The sequence below is a fragment of the Terrapene carolina genome, unplaced genomic scaffold, assembly GCF_002925995.2.
Source record: "Terrapene carolina triunguis isolate 2854851 unplaced genomic scaffold, T_m_triunguis-2.0 Scaffold89, whole genome shotgun sequence".
Classification (NCBI taxonomy): domain Eukaryota; kingdom Metazoa; phylum Chordata; order Testudines; family Emydidae; genus Terrapene; species Terrapene triunguis.
The window spans coordinates 10,397,124-10,421,795 of NW_020664440.1; the positions used below are offsets into that span (position 1 = coordinate 10,397,124).

At 41.5% G+C, this 24,672-nt stretch overlaps 1 protein-coding gene across 1 annotated transcript in view; it reads right to left on the reverse strand.

Annotated features, from left to right (window-relative positions):
* The window catches only part of CNTN3 (contactin 3), a 69,016-nt gene that overhangs the window by 15,207 nt on the left and 29,137 nt on the right, over nt 1-24,672 (reverse strand). Inside the window, exons 7-12 of the mRNA XM_024194979.1 lie at nt 18,493-18,620; nt 17,465-17,640; nt 3,881-3,998; nt 2,428-2,586; nt 2,181-2,330; nt 659-729 (exon numbers count right to left, since the gene is read on the reverse strand). Coding sequence (XP_024050747.1) covers nt 659-729; nt 2,181-2,330; nt 2,428-2,586; nt 3,881-3,998; nt 17,465-17,640; nt 18,493-18,620 — 802 coding nt within the window. The remainder of the gene's footprint in view (nt 1-658; nt 730-2,180; nt 2,331-2,427; nt 2,587-3,880; nt 3,999-17,464; nt 17,641-18,492; nt 18,621-24,672) is intronic.

Genomic DNA, 24,672 nt, shown 5'->3' on the forward strand with positions numbered 1-24,672 from the left:
CTTATAAGAACATAAGAACGGCCATACTGGGTCAGACCAAAGGTCCATCCAGCCCAGTATCCTGTCTACCGACAGTGACCAATGCCAGGTGTCCCAGAGGGAGTGAACCTAACAGGTAATGATCAAGTGATCTCTCTCCTGCCATCCATCTCCACCCTCTGACAAACAGAGGCTAGGGATGTAATGTAACATGAATGTAACATGTTTGTAACATGTTTATAACATTTATTAACCTTTTATAAACAATTTATAAATAAAACCCTTAATATAAAGTGTTACCAAAATGTCTTCTTTTCTCCTATGTCCAAAACTAGCAGAATCAAGGAGAAACTCCAGAGTGCCACTGGGAGTGGACAAAATTAAAGGCATAACTCTTCTGCTTGACTCTTCAACAATGTTTCTACACTTCTCTTAACATTTGTGCTAAGCCAGGAGCAATCTCAGGCATGTCAACTATATTTTCTGTTGATTCTGTTCTAGGACAGTAACTAATGGAAGTGAAAGCGGGAAGGAAATATGCATAGCTCACATTATAGAATGTTAGCACACTCATATGTCCTAGATGAGATGCTGCTGAATGCAAGGGGTTTGATCTCTGAGCGGGAATTTGAATGAAAAGAGTTATTCTTGGAAGAATATCTCTTGCAAGAAAACTTACATCCCATGTTATGACCAGTTCAGATCTGCTGCCTCCTCCCCCACTTACTTCAGATGGGGGTATTTCAGGAACTGTGAAGAAGAAACACATAGTTTAGCTAAACATATAGATACATACTAAACAGATGACTTTGTATGACACTAATCTATGCTTTGAAGGGAACTCAGAGTTTTACTCAATTTGTTGCTCGAAACAGGGCAGTTGTTTCTACACTGTTGTGTGGGCCCAATCCTTGGAAGCACCAAGCACTTCCTGCACTCATTTTGCTTGTGCACTTGCTGTGCTCGGCACAGAACTTACAGGAGGAACTCACTGATTTGCAGGATTGCATCCTGGTTTAAAATTTAAGAGCCCCCGAACAACTTGAGACATGCTGCAAGGTGTCATGCTGGGTATGCTACACAGATCACTTGTGCAATGCTCTTACTCAATGTAACTACCACCTTATTGGAATTCATCAATATATTCTCTTGGGACACGTGTCTTATATGTACCAGGTGCACCAAGATCAAAAGAGGAGAAGAAAAGCAAAAGTGGCAAAACTAACCAAACTAACTTGATCTATGAATGAAAAAAAAAATGACAACCTATACCTAACCTCAGGATAAACAAATTAGCAGTAACCTTGCCAGCATGACAGCATTAGATTTTCATGAGAAAGATGATTATTGAATAATTCCCTCCCGTGTCCTGAGCAGAAAAATATTACTGTTAGATAATCACACATGCATACTTTATGCTCCAACTCTTCATATACTCTATAAACCTTTATGATGCTGATTACAAAGAAAATCCCAATCTTCACTTATACTCAAGTCCCCTTGTGTTTCTCAAGCATTAAAAACAGGGCTTGTTCGATAGAGTAATTTTCTAGCCCTGTGCTTTGCTTTCTTTTTTTTTTTTTAAAGACTCCTTTAATACTTCAGTGCTTCAGAGAAAATGCAACTATTTAGTGACCTTCTCTAGTAATTCCATCCTGTAGTGATTAAAATTGGTTTTCCTTATCTTAGCATGTGAGCACTAGAGTGTGCGCTTGGTTATCCATCACCTGTGAGCGTTCAATAGCACTAATGGCAGAACATTAAATGTGTGAGGAAGGCAGTGCTCCTATGCCGTACTATGAAAACAACTTGTTACTGTCTAGTACAAATGATGCTTTCTTCTGGTTGAACTAAGTGCAAATGTGAAGCAATCCCATGTTGAAACTTGCACTGTTGTCCTCCTTTATTTAATGAAATAAAGAAATCCCCTCTACATCCATTGAAATCTGTAGCCTCTACATAGCTGACTGAACACAATGAGATCTCAGCATGCTGTAGCATGTATTGGGATGTTTTGTTGATGATAGCAGTGGAGCAAGGCCACTCATCTAGCTGCATGGAAAAATCACAAACAAATTAGTTCTGGTGCCTTTATATTGGACCGTAGTTCAAAACTGGTATGAAAAGGATCATAGGTCTGAATGCTGTTCTGTAGCCAAGGCATTTTAATTATAAACAAACAAATAGAAAAACCCACTAACCTGCCTCTTCAGTTCTTACTTTTTCTGAGGGTAAACTAGGTTCTCCACCTCCAATTTTGTTATTGGCAACGACACGAAATTCATATTCAACCCAAGGGTTTAAATCCACTACCGTGGCCGTGTAAGTGTTTCCATCGATGACATCAGGAACTATTCAATAAAATTGTGGGGCATTAGGAACTTCTCCCTCCCCTTAAACAACCATTTCAACTGGATATAGACACTGTAACAAGATTTCTTGTTTTACCTGTTGTGACTCTCTGCCAACCCACTGAAAATGGTGTTCTCGCCTGAATGGCGTAAGTAGTGACTGGGCTGTGATTATCTGCGCCCTCTTGCCAAGAGAGCTGAGCTGTGGTATCTGTGATTTCATCCACTTTCACATGTTCAGGGGGGCCAGGGGAGCCTAATGCAATCAGAAAGCAGACTGAGAAGTTGGTGGTATGTTGTGAAGGTAACAAAACCCACAGATACAGCCCCAACTGATTCCTATTTTACCAGCACTGTGGGGGGAATAAAACAATTTAGCTTGCAATAAAAATACCAGTTTTCACATTTCCTGAACTTCTGTCTGGTATTTTATAGCTGTGAAAACCAAGTTCTGAAATGGTAATTCCAAAACTATAACACAGATGATAGGTTCTTTCAGGGACTTTTGTTCAGCAGAGTTCCTCTACCTTTCCAAATGCAATGCCTTTTTCTTTAGTCTTTGATGTCCTCCTTTAAATTTACTAATACGGTTCGGCAGGCCTCCAATTTGTTATCTAAAGCTGTTTTCTGTATGATGCACTGCAGTCATTTTTCAGCACAACATCAGATCAGCACCCTGGACAGCAATTCACTCAGGCAAGCTTCCTGCAGCATGCTGGAAAATCCTGATTCTGTGAGACCCTGCAAAAGATGCTGCTTTTGCCTCACACACAACAGGAGAGGAAATTATTATTATGGTGGTAGCACTTCGGAGCCCTAGTCATGGACCATTGTACTAGGCGCTGCACAAACAGAAGATGAAAACTGGCTTTGCCCCAGGGGTGGTGGTAGTGATGAAATGCTCAACAGTTCAGCCACCACTGTAAAATGTCCTGTGCATTTTAAAATACACTGAATGAATGTAGATTTTGGAATTTTCGTCACTGTATTACAGCTGTTTTTCTTGCAATAAGTTCAGCTGGCTAATCAATAATGAGAGTTTATTTGGAGCTACAGTTTAATCTCTAACAGCTAAAATAAATCTTGAGTTAAAATAAATACCATCAGATTCCATAATTTGGACTACATTGTGTCTCGAGACAAAGCCACAGGAGTGGCAGGTGTATGAGTGGGCCACAATTGCCTAGCTGCTCCTTTGGTGGAGGTCATTCACAATTGCATTTCTACTAGCAGCAAGTTTCTACACCCCTGCCCTCCCCCACTAGCTCAACTAGCCATGAGAACAGGTGTGAAGCCAGTGCTCCTTCCACTGCCTGCTCCTCCAGATTCCAAGGAGAGTGAGAGTGGGCATGCAGGGCCCAAGCAGGGCTGTGTGTACATGCATGCACATGGCAGGCAGGGGGACTGGGGAGAGGAGAGAGTATTCATACTCTCCATTCCTCACTTACATGTGCGTATAGTTCAAGTGACAATCTAGCCCCTTCTATGTTTCACAATGTCAGCTAGGAAAGTCATTAGAAAATAAGATCAGCAAAATAGCCAAAGTTTACCTCGTACTATCAGATCTGCTGCCGATGATACACTATCCACTTCTGTCTTTACCATGCAAACATATTTTCCACTGTGTTTCAGCTGGATGTTTCTAATCATTAAGTCTCCTGATGCACTCTGTTGAATACATAAGGTTGTTATATATTTAGTTGTTAATATAATGCAAGGTTCATGTTCTATTAACTAATAAACAAGCAGTCCAAAATGTCCAATGTTTCCAAAGTACAGCTGCTCTGTAAGGAGGAGAAAATGTGCTCACCACATGTTATAACTAATATGCTTCTGTTGACCTCTGACCTCCTGAACTGATTTTGGTAGGTCTGTATCTAAGCTTATCTAATTTATATGTTAAGAAATGTTAAAAGTGCCAATAAGGAAAGCAAGTAAAGCTGTAATGTAAATAGGGGGAAACAGAAAATTTATCAAAATATTTGTTACAGGCTCTGCAAAAGTATGAGGCCTAGTTAGTTAGCCTACAGTTCTTGGCTTAGGGTTATATGATTTAGCAATATGTATCTTGTGATAAACAAGTAATCCACAAAAGGTCTGTTTACGCTTGAAATAACAGATTTCTAGGGGATTTCTGGAATATGTACGCGTGAGGTTAACCACATTAATATGTTGGAAATATTAGCGAATGTCTTGACACAAATAGCTTATGTTAGCAATCCGAATGCCAATTATGGTTCCTTGGAATGACATATATGCAAAAAGGGGCTGAAACTTAAATCAAATACGGTCCTGGAATTGTAGGGTTGTAAGGTCAAGGTGTAGAATGGAAGTGTATGCTCAATCCCTAGTTGGGACATCAGGATGACAGGATTGTGGAAACTTCAATGTCATCCACTTACAGTGGTTCTCCACTTACTTTTCCTTCTATCTTCTCTTCTGATACATCTGGTGGTCTCCATAAGGTTGTGAGTATGCACAATGCAGGGGGATGTTTTGGTATACAGCATACTGCTGATTGTCCGAATAGCAGGGGAGACACTGCTTTTATTTGGATAATTGGGAGTTCAGACAATCGAGAAGACAGGAGCCATTGAGCAGTTGGGTGCCCTTTCCCGCAACCAGAGGCTCCTCCTCCTTCTTGCAGTCCTGCCCCACCAGAAGCCTAGACTCCCCTTCCTCGCCCTTTGCACCTGCAAGGATTGGGTGTCATCAGCCCTGCAGCAGCACAGTAAGCCCTCTGCAACTCCACTGTCACAGCCCTGCTCAGTCACTCCCATGATTTTACTTGTGATGCACTAACCTCATCTCCTATAATACATGAATGTAGTTGCCTGACTCAAAGGACCTTTTATTAGTCACTTGTGGAGTTTGCATTCTAAATAGAAGGGTACACTCTTAAGCAGCTTCCTAGTATAGTCCAGATATAACAGACTTTTAGAAAAGGTAGCCATGTGAAATTGGTATGAAAAAATTCAGCTTCTTCTGTAGATGTGTGAGTAAAATAGAATGTGACAATGCAAGATTGGATTGGTTTTAGAGAGTCAATTTTGCTGCCCCCCCCAATCAAACTGTTGTGTCCTTACATGAGATAAAATTGTAGGTGAGAATCACAAAATTAATTTTTTTCCTTCTGCAGACTTTTCATGGTAGGTGTTCCATATTTAATGTCACATGAATACCTTTTTTTAAAAGGAGTTGTACACTTGTAACTCTTTGGCTGAATTCACACGATTTTAAGATTCCCTTGGTGTTATTTTTGGTTTTTAACTGAGCATTTCATCCATAGTGCATTCTTCTTTCCTCAGACTGCACTGTATGCACTTGCTTTACATTGATTTCCTCCTGTGTGTGGAGAGGGTAGTCGTGAGTCTTGACTGATAGCTGTAATTTCAAAATGCACCGGGAAGTGTTAGCTTTGCAACTTAACATTTATTTCTGCAGTACTGCTTTAGGGTTTGATCCTGCATTGGATACACTCTCTCTCTTTGTACAGCCACAGAGGAAGATTCTTCAGAAGAAGGGATATCCCCTCTTTCTAGCTGCTGAGTAACTCCTAAGGCATTTCATATCCCATCTTCCCAAGAGATGAGTCTCTAAGTCAGTTTCTAAACCAGGGGTCGGCAACCTACGGCACGCGAGCCTATTTTGAGTGGCACGCAGCTCCCCTGACGCGGTCCCGGCCCCCAGCCCCACTCAGTCCCCCTGCCCACCGCTCTCCCCTGCGGGGACAGGAGGCAGAAGCTTGGTTCTGCGGCAGCCAAGCTTTCCCCCTCCCCCGCTTCCTCCCCCGGCGTGGTGCTTTCTGGCCCCTCCCCCTCTCCTTCCCTGCACCAATCAGCTGATGGCCCTAGTGAGGGGGAGGGGGAAGACCGGCAGCGTGCACACAGCTCCGTAGAGGAGGCAGAGAGAGGTAGGGATGGAGCCTGGGAGCCTGGGGGAAGGGGGTGGAACAGGGCATATCCCTTCCAGCCCCCTGCCATGAGCCGCTCAGGGCAGGGGGCTGGGAGCACCCCCACGAGCCGAGCACCCCAGCCTTCTGCCCTGCACCCCCCACACCCTCCAGCCCTCTGCCCTGAACCCGCCCACCCCAACACACACCCAGCCTTCTGCCCTGCACCCCCTACAGTCCCCAGCCCTCTGACCTGATCCTTGAACCCTCCCCCCACACCCAGCCTTCTGCCCTACACCCCCACACACCCCAGCCCTCTGCCCTCATCCCTGAACCCACCCCCCCACACACCCCAGCCTTCTGCCCTGAACCCCCTCCCCCAGTCCTCTGCCCTGACCCCTGAAACACCCACCCCCAAGTCTGGGGTCCCGGCCGCAGGCCCTACTCAGCCCACTGCCGGCCTAGGTGAACAGATCCCCAGGCTGGCAGCGAGCTGAGCAGGCTGGTGGCGTAAGATCAGCATTTTAATTTAATTTTAAATGATGCTTCTTAAACATTTTGAAAACCTTGTTTACTTTACATACAATAGTTTAGTTATATAATATAGACTTATAGAAAGAGACCTTCTAAAAACGTTAACATGTATTACCGGCACGCGAAACCTTAAATTAGAGTGAATAAATGAAGACTCGGCACACCACTTCTGAAAGGTTGCCCACCCCTGTTCTAAACTCAGTTATACTGGGGTAAATCTGGGGTCAAACTGACTCCAAAGGAACTATGCTGGATTTACACTCATGGAGCCAAAATCAGAACCTAGTCCCCCTGACTCAGCCTGATTATAGCCTGGAAATCCTGCCACTCGCAGAAGAATTTTAAACAAGCCATCTATGGATCATTTAGTTGGTAGAAGGGTTCACTACTTGAGGCCCTCTATTCAAGGGTTATTATAGGAGAGGCAGCATTGTCTAGAGAGGTCTTGTAGTCTACTGGACAGGACACTGGCCTGGGAGTCGTAACCATGGTGCTGCTACTGATCTTCTGAGTGACTTTGGGCAAGTCATTCACTTGACTGTGCTTCTGTTTCTCCTCCCACCGTTTGTCTTGTGTACTTAGACTGTAAGCTCTTTAGAGAGGGACTGCTTGACTATGGGTTTGCATGAATCTTGGCTGAAGCCTCTAATACCAATAAAATATAATACACTTATTAATTATTTATCATTATTATTATTATTATTGACGTCAACCAGGCCTCAGACAGAAACAATCCAGCCAGAGAAGAGTAGTAAAGTAGTTCTGACTGGCTAGAACATTTAAGAAAAACACACAGACCAATTAGGCCATTGTAAACATCAATGCCATAGAAAACATGACCTGTAAGGAAAGGTTGAAAGTAGATATATTTAGTTTACAGAAGAGAAGACTGAGCGGGGACATAACAGTCTTCAAATACATAAAAGGTTGCTAGTTTACAGCAAGGGAGATTTAGGTTAGATATTAAGAACATTTTTCTGACTATAAGAATAGTTAAGCGCTGGAACAGGTTATTTAGGGAGGTTATGGAATCCCCATCAGTGGAGTTTAAGAACGGGATGGTTTACGTATACTTAATCTGCCTCAGCTCAGGATGGACTAGATTACCTCTTGAGGTCCTTTCCAATCCTACATTTCTATGAACTTTCCAAATTTAGAGCTGATCCTGAGGGGTATTCCACACCCCCAACTCCCATTGACTTCAGTGGGAGGAAAGGGTGCTGACCACATCTTGTGGAGAGTTGTTCAGCACCCTCCAGGACTGAGGTCATGGGAGAGTAGACTGCTACAACAGTCCACTTTGCCCTACCTGCATCTTTAATGGGAGATTACTCATGGACAGAGCATTTTCAGCATGGAGTGCACTGGTGAGAATTAAGTGTTTTATGTTGCAAGAGTAAAACCCTCAGTAAATGTTCTCCACCTCTCAACAGCTATGCAATTTTTTTTAATACACCACCTCTTCCTCCCATTTGGTGACTAGCTTCCTCCTCAGGGTGACTTTTATTCTGAATAAGTTGCCCTTCCACAGAATGAAGATATGCCCCCTTTTGGAACAGACACATCCTGGAAGACTTGAGAAGTTTTCTTCGTGTTTACTAAAATGTGTTGACCTTCCAGGCATGCTTTCAAGCCCATTTGTCAGGTAGAGGAGTGATGAATCTGAGGGTGGGATTCCTGTCTGGTGGGACCTTTCAGTTATATTGGTCACGCGGTTGGTGATTTAACGAGGTGTGGGAGAAAGGAGAAGTGACACTGCTTTGGATGATTGCTGTTTTATAACCCTTATTGCACTTACAAATGTATGCCAAAGTCACTCAGAAATGTACGTGGGCACTCTTTGCTAAGGGTTTCTTTGAGACTGCAATCTGAATGAATAAACATAGAAACTCTTTGGGGTGTTTGTTTTATGTTCACAACCATTAGCAATTGTATTTTGATCCTAATATTTCAAGGATCATTTGTTTCCAGAGAGACTGCCCATTATTAAAATACAAGGCTCTAAAATAAATTTTACATAAACTTGCAATATTGTTACCGGCTTGTCTCTCAGGGATTATTCCTGCTTCATTCAAGTCAAAAGAAATTTCACTGCTGACTTGAATGAGAGCAAAATCAAGCCTTTACTTTTGATTTTTTTAAGTGCTGGTTCCAGCAATACTACCCACGACCTCTTTGTGTAACACAACCTAAAAGCATGTTTTTATCAGCTCTCCTTACTGTATAGGAATAAATAAATGTAATGTTATGTTCACTCATATAATGCAGATGTAAACAATGACAGGAAAAGAATTTACAAGACAATGCTAACACTGGCTGCAATACCCCACAATATACTGAGGGTATGTCTACACTGCAAATCGGGACGCATGACTGCAATATGTGTAGACATATCCAAGGTAGCTTTAACCTAGTAAGTTTGGGAACCAATAACAGTGAAGTGATGGCAACAAAGGGCTTCAAAATGGGCTGTATAAACCCAACTGGGACCCTGCAGATGTACCTAGGTGGCTACCACTGAAGTGAATGCTGCCGTGACTTCACTGCTATTGGTACTTGAGCTAGCTAGATTAAAGGTAATTTGTGTATCTCTACATGTGCTGTAATCACATCAACAATAGCAGATTAGACATACCCTGAGACTGAGCAATGCAAAGGCAACCTGGAGTACAGAAACTACCTGACGGGAAGTGCGCATTCAGCACATATTCTCAACATTGCAATTTATCAGCACAAACTAATCTTGTACTAAGCCTTCTACCCATAAATTTACCCAGAGGATTGTCAAATAAAATAATGTTACTTTAAATAAAAGTCTGACTGCTCCTTGGATGACAAGTTAGAATGGGCTAAACCAAATCCCCCTTTTTAGTTGCGGTAAACAATAGAGTGCTGTAGAATAAGTTCCAATATTTTTCATACATTACATCCCAAATAATATGGTGCTATCAAAGTCCTGAAGTTTCACATAAATCATTCTGGGATACCTTGAAAATACTTGGCCAATACTGCTGCAACATAGTTGGTGCTCTCTACTGTCATTGATCATTAGAGAGTTCGCAACAGAGTAAGTTTCATTGGCATCTCTGGCCAGCACAATTAAATTTTTGCTAGTGTGGACAAGTTAAGGTGATAGGAAGGTCACCTTCCCCGCTGCATACTACCCTAACCTATGCAACACAAATTGGCAGCCCATACTATATGAGCACCTGTAACGGCGTGCTCCACAGAACTTACAAACTAAGGCCAGCGTGGAGTGAACCAACATGGTCAGTGTTAAAAGGAAATCCATGCTGCAGCTTTGCTCTGTGTATGTCTGCAAGTGTGCATCTGTTCTTACTGCTCCTGGATGGAATTGGACTGAAAACATAAACTAAATCCATCCTTGCATTTCATTTTGCTGGCTGGAAGACAATTTCAACTGCTGCTGGATTGTCTGAACAGGTGATATCTGAAGCAGTTTACAGGCAATCTGTTCACAATTTCAAAAACTGCTTGATTTGCCGTGCTGCTCCTATGACTCATCTTTCTAACCAAAAAGAGACGTAAAACAATGTTATATCCTGGCATTTTTGGGGTCCATATGGAAGAGCTGTATGTTGCATAACAGGTGCTACCATAACATTTCTAAGAGCTGCTATATGTCAAAGATTGAAGGCATGCCACTTCCCTCAAGAATGTTCCAGGAACTCCCACTACATTATTACATCATTGCTCATCTCAAAGAGAAAACATCAATTGAAAAGTTACTTTGCATTTGCTGCAGTCACTGCCAGCCACCACCAAAATTGGGGTCTCTAGCAAATTTTTCATACAGTGAATAAGAACATATGAATAGCCACACGGGGTCAGGCCAACGTCCATCTAGCCCAGTATCCTCTCTTCCAACAGTGGCTGGTGCCAGATCCTTCAGAGGGAATGAACAGAAGAGGGAAACTTATTGAATGATCATTCCCCTATGATCCAGTCCCAGATTCTGGTAGTCAGAGGTTTAGGGACACCCAGAGGATGGGGTTGCATCCCTGACCATCTTGGCTTATAGCCATTGATGGACCTATCTTCCATGAACTTATCTAATACTTTTTTGAATCCAGTTATAATTTTGGCTTTCATGACATCCCCAGCAATGAGTTCCACAGCTTAACTGTGTGTTGTGTGAGGAAGTGCTTCCTTATGTTTGATTTAAACCTACTGCCTATTCATTTCCTTGGGTGACCCCCTCGCTCTTGTGTCACGTGAAGGAGTAAATAATACTTCCTCATTCACTTTCTCCACGCCATTCATGGTTTCATAGCTCTCTATCATATCCCCCTTTAGTCATATGTTTTCTAAATTGAAGAATCCCAGTCTTTTTAATCTGTCCTCACGCAGAAGGTGTTCTATACCCTTAACCATTTTGTTGTGCTTCTCTGTACTTTTTCCAGTACTAATATATCTTTTTTTGAGATGGGCGACCAGAATGGCACGCGATATTCAAGGTGTGGGTGTACCATGGATTTATATGGTGGCATTATGATATTTACTGTCCTATTATCTAAACCTTTCCTAATGGTGCCTAACATTGTTAGCTTTTTTGACTTCTGCTGCACATTGAACAGATGTTTTCAGAGAATGATTCACAATGATGCCAAGATCTTTCTTGAGTAGTAACAGCTAATTTACACCCATCATTCTGTATGTTTAGCCGGGCTTATGTTTTCCAGTGTGCATTATTTTGCATTTATCAACACTGAATTTCATCTGCCATTTTGTTTCCCAGGCACCCAGTTGTGTGAGATCCCTTTGTAACTTCACACTCAACTTTGCACATAAACTATCTTGAGTAGTTTTGTACCATCTGAAAACTTTGCCATCTTACTGTATACCCCTTTTTCCAGATCATTTATGAACGTATTGAACAGCACTGGTCCCAGTACAGATACCTGGGGGACACTGCTATTTACCTCTCTCTCCATTCTGAAAACTGACCATTTATTTCTACCCTTTGTTTCCTGTCTTTTAACCAGTTACTGATCCATAAGAGGACCTTCCCTCTTATTCCATGACTGCCTACTTTGCTTACGAGCCTTTGGTGAGGGACCTTGTCAAAGGCTTTCTGAAAGTCCAAGTACACTATATCCACTGGATCAACATAGTCCATATGTTTGTTGGCCCCCTGAAAGAATTCTAACGAACTGGTGAGGCGTAATTTCTCTTTACAAAAGCCATGTTGACTCTTCCCCAACATATTGGGTTAATCTGTCTGATAATTCTGTTCTTTACTACACTTTCAAACAAGTTGCCTGGTACTGAAGTTAAGCTTAGTGGCCTTAATTGCCAGGATTGCCTCTGTAGGCTTTTTTAAAGCTCGGTGTTACATTAGCTACCCTCCAGTCATCTGGTACAGTCCTGGTGAGATATTACTGCTTCATGTATCAATTTGTTCCAAAACCTCCTCTACTGACACCTCAGTCTGGGCCAGTTCCTTAGATCTGTCATCTAAAAAGAATAGCTCAGGTGTGGGAATCTCCCCTCACATCCTCTGCACTAAACTCATTCAGCTTCTCCACAAAGGCCTTGTCTTCCTTGAGTACTCCTTTAGCACCTTGATCACCTTGATTGTCCAGTAGCCCCACTGATTGTTTGGCAGGCTTCCTGCTTCTGATGTACTTTAAAAAATTGCTTTTTGTTTTTGTGTCTTTTGCTAGTTGCTCTTCAAAAATTTTTTGGCCTGCCTAATTATCCCTTTTACACTTGACTTACTAGACTTTATGTTCCTTTCTATTTTCCTCAGTAGGATCTGACTTCCAATTTTTAAAAGGTGTCTTTTTGTCTGTAACTGCCTCTTTTACTCTGTTAAGCCATGGTGGCATTTTTTTGGTAAGCTTACTTTTTTTTTATTTGAGCTATGCATAGAGTTTGAGCCTCTATTATGGTGTTTTAAAAAATGTCCATGTAGCTTGCAAACATTTCACTCCTATGACTGTTCCTTGTAATGTCCGTCTAACTAGCCTCCTTATTTTTGTGTCACCCCCCTTTCTGAAATTAAATGCTACCAGAGTGGGTTTCCTTGGTATTTTACCCCCTACAAGGATGTTTAATTTCATTCCGTTATGGTCCCTATTACTGAGTAGTTCAGCTAGACCAGATCCTATGTGCCACTTAGGATTCAATAAAAAATTGCCTCTCCAGGATTAGCTGCTCCAAGAGGCAGTCATTAATGTTGTATTGAAATTTTATCTCTGCATACGAATCTGAGGTGACGTGTTTCCAGTTGAAATCCCCTATTATTATTGGGGAATATGAACTTCAAGTGTACGAATACGCCATCAGACACTTTATAAATCAGTATTCTGACTCATTTGCTCACTAAGGGCCCTATCCAACTCCCTCTGAAGTCTTTCCATTGAATTCAGTGGGAGCTGGATTGGGCCCCTAAGGTATTTTAGTTTGTCTTGTGGTTAACTTCTGTAGTCTCCAGTTAGCAGAGCACCAGTACCCCACCTTGTCCAAACATTAATGACAAGGCTCCTGTTTCCTATACATACCCTCAGCTGTTGTTTCTTTATGGCAAATATTCCAGTAAAAAGCTATATCTTTTAGACTTGTGGGTTAGCCAATGAAGAATCACTGGGATGAGTCCTGAGAGGTGCTGAATAGGGCTGACTGAAAATTTTCCATCGAAACTGTTTTTTGATGGAAAACTGGATGTTCAACACAGTGAAAAAAAATAAAGAAAGTTGCCTTCCATTGAAAATTTTGACTTTTTCCTGAAAAGCAAAAACTTTTCAGCTGGTTTTTTGATCAAAAACTTTGGATTCTTGATTTATCTTTTTTGACGAAAGGTTGAAATTTTCACTGGAAAAAAAAAATCAGTTTTCCAACCAGTTCATATCTACCACTGAAGTCACGTATATTGGAAGAGATCCTTTTATCAACGATAGTTAACCTTTCCCTTGTAATTTTATTATGTTTATGTAGAGCCTGTTTAGGTACTTTATTTGAAACGTAGTAAATAAATAATAACTATGCAGCAACATGGCAAGGTAACAGGCTGTGAAATCAGAGGATTCACATTGGGACATGACAGATGGTCAGCTCAAATTTCCAGAAAGATTTTTATAAAAAATTATAAGATCTACAAAAGTCTCTTTGCTCTCCAAAAGAAACCTAATTTCTCTTGAATGCAATTGCATTTAATCACGTGCCAATATGTATATGGATCCTCTTTCATGTCCACTGATTAAATGCTATGCCTCTTGAGAAGATTTTCAAAGGCACAAAAGGGCAGTTAGGCACCTAAATTCCATTAACTTTCAATGGGAGTCGGACACCTAACTGGTCATTGGTTTCATCAGCAAGAAGGCAGAGTTGTAGGAAACGGAACTTTAATAAACCTACCGAGAGGCCAATGTTACCTGCTGAGGCTAAGTGGGCTGTCTACAACCACTTGGCTTTGGCAGTTATAGCAAACTTTACCTTTCATGCTTGGATTAAATGGATATTCCAAAGAGTATTTAAAAAAAACAACCTTTTAAATGCATTGCATTGTCTTAAATAGCATTTATTATAAAAATATTTACTAATGGACACAACCACTCTCCTTCACACATAAAGATCTTGATGGTATGGTGATGGCCACACTATAAATACATTAGACAAACAGACATAGGAAAAATAAGGGAGGAAGGATGACCTTGGCAATGGACTGAGGCTCAGGAGATCTGAGTTCAGTTCCTGGCGCTGCCACAGGCTGCATGTGTGACCTCAGGCAAGTCACTCTGGGTACATCTACAGTGCAGTTATACACCCACAGCTGGCCCAAGTCAGCTGACTCGGGCTCGCAGGGCTCAGGCTATGGGGCTGTAAAATCACAGTCTAGACATTTAGGCTCAGGCTGGGGATGGGCTCTGTGACAGGGGAGAGTTCCAGATCCCGGGCTCCAGATCCCGAACCGCTAGACTGCAATTTTACAACACTGCAGCCCAAACCCCACAAGCTCAAGTCAGCTGACACGAACCACCTGCAGGTGTTTAAATGCTATGTAGACGCCTTGGGCGCCTAGAATATCACTGGGATTCACAAACTTGAGTAAGGCATCTACGCGCTCTATACAATGAATGAGGAGAGATAGGTGACTCAGAATGGGATTCACAAAAGCCAGCATGCTAGGCAGCTCCCCACCTAAAATAGCCAATGGGAGATGCCAAGGCAAGGGGTGTTTCCTAAGCCCTGCCCTTCTCGGGGAAGGTGCCTCCCTCTGCTTGGGATTCTCAGCTAGAAACCCTCTCTTGGCATTAGGTACCTACGTCATTTTTGTAAGAAGCTGGGAGTGGAGGAGAAAGAGAGCGAGCTCACTCATAACTTTTAGCCCAGTGTCCAGGATGTGGGAGACCCCCAGTTATTATAACAAACAGAAAAGTAAGCTTCGAGCAGTGAAAGGGAAAACCTGGAGCTTTTCCCATGTGTGTGACTAAAAACTAAATAAAACACCTGATTTTATATAGAAGTCATCCAAAAATGAAGCAATCCTCTTTTGTTTTTTAGAGTCTGGAAGCTTAAAATTTTAGAAGCCAAGTTTGCTCATTCACTGTAATCAACCAACCATTTTGCTAACTAGACAGAAAGCATGACGTTCAGAGACTGACACAATTCAGCGAGTGTCTGAAAATATAGACAAGTATTTTACAAGAGCCGAATGTCTTAATTAGAAGCCCAGATTGTGGCTTTTGTGACACAGCCCTGAGCAGGGAGTGGTGAAGAACCATACATTAGGAGGAGCACTGGAGAACATGAGCGCTCAGACAATTAACTACATTGAGTCTTTAGAAACAGCTTACACGGGCCAGATACTCAGCTGGTGTAAATCAGTATAGCACCATTGACTACAATGAAGCTATGCCAATTTACACCAGCTGAGAATCTGGCCTCAAACTTTTAATCTATTTAATCTATCAAACTTTTTCTTATTTACATACCTGTATCATTCAAATAAATGATTTCAAATTAGGCCAAAATATTCAGATGACATGGGGTCTTATACTGTCTGCTATGTTTATAACATGGCCCAGCATAGACATAGCTTTGAAAAGATCATCCTGGATTTATGTCATGCTTTAGTCTGTACTGATGAAGGAATGAATGGTCCTCCCCTATACGAGATACTGGGGCAGTAATTTGCACATTCCGGCTTTAGTCTTGAAGGGAGCTCAAGCTGATAACTGTTGCCTTTGCCTGGGATGGAGAGGTGTTTAAATCCTCTTTTAGTTCTTTTGGGGATATGAAGATTTGACAGTTACACATTTGAAATGCCCTTCAGATTTATCAAAGGGGTCTCCAAGGCTTACACAAACCTTCCAATCATCTTGAACCCATGTATGAATTTTCCTTTGAAACTATGTAATGCCATTGCATAGTGTTTGGATGCAAAACCAGGTGACACTTAGCAATTTTTATTAAGAGCTGATGTAGAGAGCTACACAGAGGAAGCCATTCGCAGTGCACAGCAAATTTTATCAGTCCTACAAAATGCAGGAACTCTGCTACATATTCTTGAGTATCTCTCTTCTAGCACCCTAATTATTTACCTATATACAGGTATAGAGATCTCTTGTAACAGTTATGTTAAAACTTTGTGTGGGTTTAAACCCAAACCTTGGAGTGAAATTTGGGGTGGTACAAATCTACACAGACAAACTCGACACAAGGTTCACACAAACTTCTTACCAGTCTTACTTTGTAGAACCACACAGTTGATGCATCTGACTCTGATATTGCTCTCTCTTAAGCGGACAGCGTACGGTCAGGATAAAAGGAGCCCTCTCTGATGCTTATTAATGGAGACTTCAGTATTTATAGGTATGAATCAAAGTGATATTGTTTAGAAAAAACATATTTGATGGTTAAGTCAATTTGTGGTTGACTGTGGCAGAGACTAAAACATCAACGTTGTGCACCATTGAGGAATGCAAACACTGCAAAGAATATGGGATACATCTCATGAAGTATCTATTTAAACAGATTTCTGCGTGGCAGCAAACAACTTGTTTTCAATTTATCTGGATCCTCACCTATGGTTCAAAGAGATATTGTGGTTGTGAGGTGTAAGTAACTTTCTTACATTTTTAATTCTTTTGTATTATTGGGCTTCAGGTATCTAATATCTGTATTATGGAATATGTACAGCAGCAAGCTCTGTGTCTGTAATTCTGAACAACTGATCTCCTTTGGGGAAGGCAATTCTACAATACTACGGGTATGTTTACCCTGCAGCTGGGAGTGGACTTCCCAGCTGGGGTAGACGGACACGTTAGCTCTTCTCAAGCTGGGATGCTAAAAATAGCAGTGTAGCTGGGGGCAGCACAGATGGGGACTCAGGCTAGCCAACCAAGTATGCGTCCAAGGAGCCCAGGTGGGTTTGTTCTCAGCTGGCGAGCCTGAGCTGGCAACTGAAACCTCTAGCTACACTGCTATTTTTAGTGTGCTGGCTTAAGCAGAACTAGCATGCATCTGTCTACCCAAGGTGGGAAGCATACACCCAGCTGCAGTGTAGACGTACCATAAGAAGAGAAGATCTGGTTGTATTTTGGCTACCATGTTAAATTTTAACAAACAAAAACAAAACAAAAAACTGAAGTCACAAAGCGTGCAACATTTTCGCTCTTTTAAGTCAACCTTGTCTTTAAGATACATGCACCTATAATCATAGAAACAAACGTTCACAACTTACCCCACCTACTTTCTCAAAATGAGAAGCATCTCTTTTGAAATCGGTGAGCGTTCCATTCAAATACCACGCGAAGCCAATGTCTAGCAATGGATCATGCTGAACTTGGCACGGCAAGATTACACTCTCTCCAACAGTCACATCCATGTTTGAAGGTGCCACAGTTATCCTTGTTGGCTCTATGGAGAGCAGAAATAGTCATTTTAGCCATCTCAGCAGTTATCCCACCTTTCTTTAAACATTCACATTCTATAAGATGCACTTGACCAGTGGCAGTCACTTTAGGTTAGTCAAATTCTATATTGTAAATATTATTGATCGAATTCTGTTCCTGAAGTATTGTGAGAGCTTATTAACCTCAATAGGAGTTCCTTGTGGCTCCGAGTAGAATGTGACCTGCTGCGTAGTTTATAGTGCTCAACAAATTGCAATGCACACAAAAAAGTACAGTTCTATAGAAAATCTAATATTGCTAATAATTAAAGGAAAAATCTTCCTCTCTGATCCATACTGTGGATTTTTGTTGGATTTTCCTGCATTCTTTTTGCATTATTAGTGGAAGATCTACGTGTCAAGCAAGTACAGAATGTGGTAATTTTAGCGATTAATCTGTCAATCTCAAAGTGCTTTACAAACACCAGTTAACTCTGAAAGTAAAAATAGACCCATTTTACAGATAGCCAAACTGAGGAAGCATGGTTTAATTTTTTGCCCTAGATTATACAGTGAGTCAGTGTGCAAGCCAGTAGTAGTATCCAGATGACCTTACTCCAAGTGCCCTGGTCTAGGAACTATTTCACAATATAGATGAGAGATTTCCCCATTAAATTTAAAAAAGAACCAGAACTTATCTCTTTTTATTTAAGTATTTTTAAACATACAACTCCTCAGACCCTTTACCTCCATTCACACACAATAAACCCACTACAGCCCAAATGTTGAACTCCTATGCTTCTTGTGGGTTCTACTTGCTGGACTTATTGCAATTCAGAGCCATTTCAAATAATCTTATTAAAAAACCCCAAACATACCTGTAACTATTAAGCTTGTTGTGCTACTAGCTGTTCCAAACTGATTCTCTGCCAGGCAAGAGTAACTTCCAGCATCTAATTTAGTCACATTAGCTAGGCTTAGGCCTCCATCTTTTAATAACGTTATTCTAAAAAAAAGGATGGAGAGATGAAAAATGCATCACAGGTTTGCAGAAGACATAAATGAACATTCACCTTATTACATCACTGCACAATCTCCAAACTGATGTTTTAAAATGTAACTGCTATAGAGTGATGATATGCAGCAGAGGAGTCTGGCCCACTATGTGATCGAAGTCTATAGAAAATACATTAACAAGTCTGTTCTCCTTGGGGAAAATCCAGAACCTTGCTCCTCCCCCCAAAACTGGTTCCAGAGCCTGGGAGAGGCAGGTTTCCTGTTGTCTGCGTAAAAGGTTCTTCCTTAGCCCTCCACCACCCCTATACTGCAGAGCACAGCTCAGTGGATGTTCTCTGCCTAGGTGTTTGGTTGTTAATTTGGGGCCCTGCAAAAGGAGGCAAAATGGCTGCAAGGGGTAGTGCAGCCCTGAAACTGCAACAGTAGTCGCTCTGCTGCCACTCTTTGGCTTGGAGAGAGAAGATCTGCATGGCAGATGTGAAGGAAAGAGTGGAGGGCACCGTCTGGTTGCTTCAGCTGTGTACTGGAAACAAAACTGGTCTCTTAGAAGGTGCTTGTTTCAGTGGGTTGCACCATCATTAATAGTGTACATGGGATTTAGTTAGCCTGTAAATAAATAAATAAAAATGTTTTGTTTTCTAGGTGCAACAGACACTCATGTTTCAGGGTAATATTTACTATACAGTGAATAAATGTAGCATTTCCAGACTACAACTTATTCTTGTGGTTTGATGGAGTCAGCGACCTTCATCTCTACTATGATTGTATAAAACCAACAGATCACGACTAAGGTACTGTAGCCAGACTCCATACTATTGCCACATTGCTCTTAAGGTTAAGGTGGAACAATTGCCCAATTAACCATTAAAACCACATACAGCGGCTGTATGTGTTTCAGGAACGCTCTTCTTTTAGACTAGCTGAAAGGAGAGAATATTTAAATATACCAAGATGCAAACAATTAAACTAACCGGTTTATCCACTAGTACAATAAATAACGAAGCAGCTTTGGATTACAAGAGACACTTTGCATTGTTAATTTGAGGATACATACGGACAGATGTTCAGGGTAAAGAATAAGAAAAGTACTTATGACTAATGCATGACAGTTTAAAAGGCAAGTGTGATGATAATGCATAAGGAAATACATGCCTGCAAAAATTAGAGCTTAAATTTATCACTTTACCATTCTCTTGTAATAACATGAAAAATGTCCAAATGCATCTGAGAAGATAAAAAAATTCAAATTTATTTCGAACTCCAACGAGCTGACATGCATCCCCAGTACTAATTTTATCATTTAGCTTTACTCAGGGTCTACTCTCAATTTTAAACAATAATACTCACCTATTCAGACAGGAGCTCATTTATTGCTGTGGCAGACGCTCTCAGCCACATAGCGTGCGTGGTGCTCACTGGCAGTGTAATACGCCAGAGGCAGTCTGGCTGGGACCTGATTTGGTTAATGTACCCGCACAGTGAAGATACAGTTAAGGTACCCTTCCACTGTGGCAAATGTGTCACAGCCATGCAAGGAGAGTGTCACTCTGAGGGCTGCGGAAAGATGCATATGTACGTTTATGCAGCCAGAGGATATAGGACGACGACACTGGTCAACCACAGTAGACACCTGGCATCCTTGGAGCGATAGGAAAGGGGAGGGAGAGGAAGGAACTGAAGGATCACTGCTGGCCCTGTTTTGTAGGGCCGGGTGTGTTGCTAATAGAACTGGTTAAAAATGTTGTCAATTTCCCTCACCCCCACTCCTGGAAAAGGAGGAGGTTTTTTTTAGCAAAAATTGAAATTTTCATGGAAAAATGTCAGTTTTCGTTGAAAATTTTCAAATGTTCAGTGAAAAACTTAAAATAAAAAACTTTTTTTTGGCAACCAAAGAAAAATAGGTTTTAAACCAATTATTTTTGGTTTTGGTTTTGGTTTTTCAGCATCTCAACAGCACCTTATCCCCACCCCTTCAAAAACCAACCTTACAAAGAAAAATAATAATGAAAACTAAACAATGAACATTTCATTCACCTTTTTTTGTGGAAGACAAAAATAATTTCCTAATCAACTTTAGTTTCCACCTTATTGTGAGAAAAAAATATTACCCTATATCACGCTTGTATAATGGCTGTTGCGAGAGCAGGGTTGCAGTGTAACCTGGCGTATCTGAGCTAGTCTAGATACTGCATCAGTCCAAAAATATTCACATACAAGGGTGAAAATGGGTGGCAAAGATGCTTTAATTCGGACATTTGGGTTAGTTTCCCGTTCACTACTGCTGCCCCTATTTACATAACCCAGACCTCTTTTCCTGTCTGCATACCCTCCTCACCGCAACTCTAATTAGGGGATTTAGAACACAGTAATAAACACAATGAACTACACCAGTATGCAAATGATATTTCCGTATTATTTACAAATCCCTTGCATTTAAATCCTTATGTAACCCTTTACAGAGCTGATGAACAGAGCCCAAAATACTAGTGGACAGACAGATGTAGTCTAAAAACAAAATTAGGATCAGAAAAAATGTCAACAAAAATTGGAAAGAGAAAAATAACTTTTATTAATTTGTAGAAAGATATACAGAGGGGAATGTAATAAGAGGATGTTAAAGGGAAGGAGAAAGCATATATTAAACAAATTTATGTAGATTCAGATTTCTAAGATGTTCACTTAGATTTAGAACATTTTATCTGGCAAAAACAGTATCACTAGATATATCTAGATTCTTGACTACATATTTGTGTGTTGGGGGGGGTGGATTGGGACCATAGGTGCCGACTTTTACTTTTGCCCAGGGGTGCTCCACCTCCCGCTCCACCCTGCGGCCCCACCCCACTCTGTTCCTTCCCCAAAGCCCCCCCTTCACTCTGCCTCTTCCCCCCCCCCCTCCCCCCCCTCCCAGGCCCCCGCCTTCCCGCCGCTCTCTGCCCTCCCACAGTCCCTTCCCTGAGCCCCCTATCAGCTCGTTGGCAACGCCCCGATCAGCTCTTTGGCAGCACCACATATCAGCTAATTGGGGGTGCCACCAAACAGCTGTGGGAGGTGGGTACTGCTCCTGGGTAAAAAGTTATTTTCACTAGTGTGGTTTAACTTGGTGTGAAACTGGAGTGAGCTGCACCATTACAAGTACCTTTTGGTCACACTGTATATTAGATGGCACATATATAGTTATTAAAGGTTAATAAATGATTAATAGACGTTTAAGCATGTTGCAGACATGATTCATTGGTTTTATAGATAGTAATAAGCACTTCAAGAGAAAGTGTTATTAGAACGTTATCGATCATGGTTAGAAGCAATCTATTGAACTGTTAGACTCTATAACGATGTGTGTCTTCTGCACAAGGGGTTTGCATTAGTGTAGCTACATTGATGTAGATATCTCAGTGCAAAAAAATCCAGTGTTGACAAGGCCTTAGATCAAGCAAAAGAGAAAATTGGATCAGGGTGTTAAAAAAAAAAGTCTATTGTTTAATTAAAACAAATGACATTTAGAGTGCTTTGAGCTATTTGCAAGTCGAGCTTGTCTGAAATAATGAAGGAACAAGCTTATTAAAACTGGATATATTTAAGAATCACATTATTTTTCAGAATTAAACAAAACAAATCAATTTTTGAAAAACTGTATGGTCAAAATAAAATCTTTATTGGTAAATTAAAAACCGAGCTCTTTACTTTTTCAATTACTAAAGCAGCAAATACAGCTCAGCTGATGAAGAGAATTGTTCCTGAAGTATCTGCTAACCTCCACCACCATCTCCCTGTCATTCTAGACAATCTAAAGAGTCAGAAATCTACACTTTCTAACAAAGCAAATATCTTTCCAGCAGGCTGGCTTTCAAGAAGTGACCTAGATTTCTACTTATTAGCTTATAATACATAAAAATGAGACTGCTTTCTAGTATTCCACATATTTATAGTATATTTCAATACTGCACAATAGAGAGAGACTCGATCCTAATTTTCAGAGACTAGATTCCATTTTCAAGTACCCGCACATGCACTTTTGGTGCATTAACATTCTGCCTTTGCAAGTGAACAGGAAAGAGTGCAGTAAAAATGTGTGCACTTGTACATACATGGAGGCTAATTTGAGGTCTCACTGATAATCAAGCCCAAGGTGTTAAAATATTAGGGTTGTTTTTTTTTTTTGTTTTTTTTTACACAAAAACAAAAAAATGACAGCTCTTCCTACCTCCATAGATATAGAAGAAATGGCTCGTTGCTAGTAATCTCTCCTCCAAGTATCAGGGAAGGAAGGAGAAAATACACTGACATGGCTGCTAGCCCCATGCCCTTTATTAGACAATCTGAGGCATGGCTTTGTATGGGAAAATTTGGCAATAAGTCAGGAGATAGGAAGGTAGGGTGGGAACACAGGAATTACCACACTGGATCAGTCCATGTAGTCCATTATTGTGTCTCCAGAGGCTTCAGATAAAGGTATAAGAAACCCTTAGGCCTGGTCTACACTAACACCCCAATTCGATTTAAGGTACGCAACTTCAGCTACGTGAATAACGTAGCTGAAGTCGACATACCTTAGTTCGAATTTACCGCGGTTCAGACGCGGTCCACACGCGGCAGGCAGGCTCCCCCGTCGACTCCGTGGTACTCCTCTCGCTGAGGTGGAGTACCGCAGTCGACGGCGAGCACTTCCTGGTTTGACTTATCGCGTCCAGACCAGACGCGATAAATCGAACCCGGAAGTTCGATTGCCAGCCGTCGAACTACCGCGGTAGTGTAGACCTGGCCTTAGTGATCTATCTCTAACATTAGTTGTCATCCTGATCTCCAATAGTTAGAGACTGGCTTATGCCATGAAGCACGAGGTTAAATATCGCTTCCAAAATTCATTATGATAACTCTCGATATTCACGCAAGATTTTTAAATCTTGCTAAGTTCCTGGACTCAACAACTTTTCGTCTCCCGCAGGCATAGAGTGGCTACACAGGAGATCTTACAGCAGTGCAGCTGCAGAGTGGTAAACAAGGCTGATGCACCATTACCTGCTAAATGGCTATTCTTTGGCAGGAAAGGGGGTTGGGGCAAAAATCTACGTCTTAGCCAAGAGACAGCATGGACAGACTACCTGTCATCTTGCTCCCAGCTGGAAATGCTTTGCAAAAGGGGGAAAGAACTATAAGAAGAAGGGGCAGACACTGCAAGACACCCCTCTTTCTCTCCTTGCCCATCATATTCTCTGCATCCAAAAAGGAAAAGGAAGCAGCCATCAGACTCTGGAGGAGGGGTTCTAACCCAAAGAGTTTGGTCAGTGAGGCACACAACAGACCTATATTGGTACGACTACGTCGCTCAGGAGTGTGAAAAAGCCACACCCCTGAACAACGTAGTTATATCGACTTAACCCCCCATGTGGACAGTGCCATGTCGATGGGAGAGCTTCTCATGTCGACGTAGCTACCACCTCTCATAGAGGTGGATTAACTACGCCAATGGGAGAGGCTCTCCCGTCAGTGTAGGAGCCCCTTCACTTAAGCGCTACAATGGCGCAGCTGCATAGGGTCAGCTGTGCTGATGCAGCATTTTAAGTGTAGACCTGCCCTCAGACAGCCGAAAGCATCTGGTGGGAAATCTTTGTTTTGATCCTAATATCCTTTGTGAAGTTAGGCACCAATAAGCATTTTATCTTGATTTTTCTTGTAACCGTTTCTGACTTTTATGCCTCATTTCTTGTACTCACTTAAAATCTATCTCTGTGCCGTTCATAAACCTGTTTTATTATTTTAGCTAATCCAATGTGTTTAAGTTGAAGTGTCTGGATAACTATTTAAAATAATAAGATGTATTTTATCAGAGGGGTAGCCGTGTTACTCTGGATCTGTAAAAAGCAACAGAGAGTCCAGTGGCACCTTTAAGACTAACAGATGTATTGGAGCGTAAGCTTTCGTGGGTGAATGCCCACTTCTTCGGATGCATGTAATGGAAATGGAAAGAAGTGGGCATTCACCCACGAAAGCTTATGCTCCAATACATCTGCTAGTCTTAAAGATGTATTTTGTAATTTCCT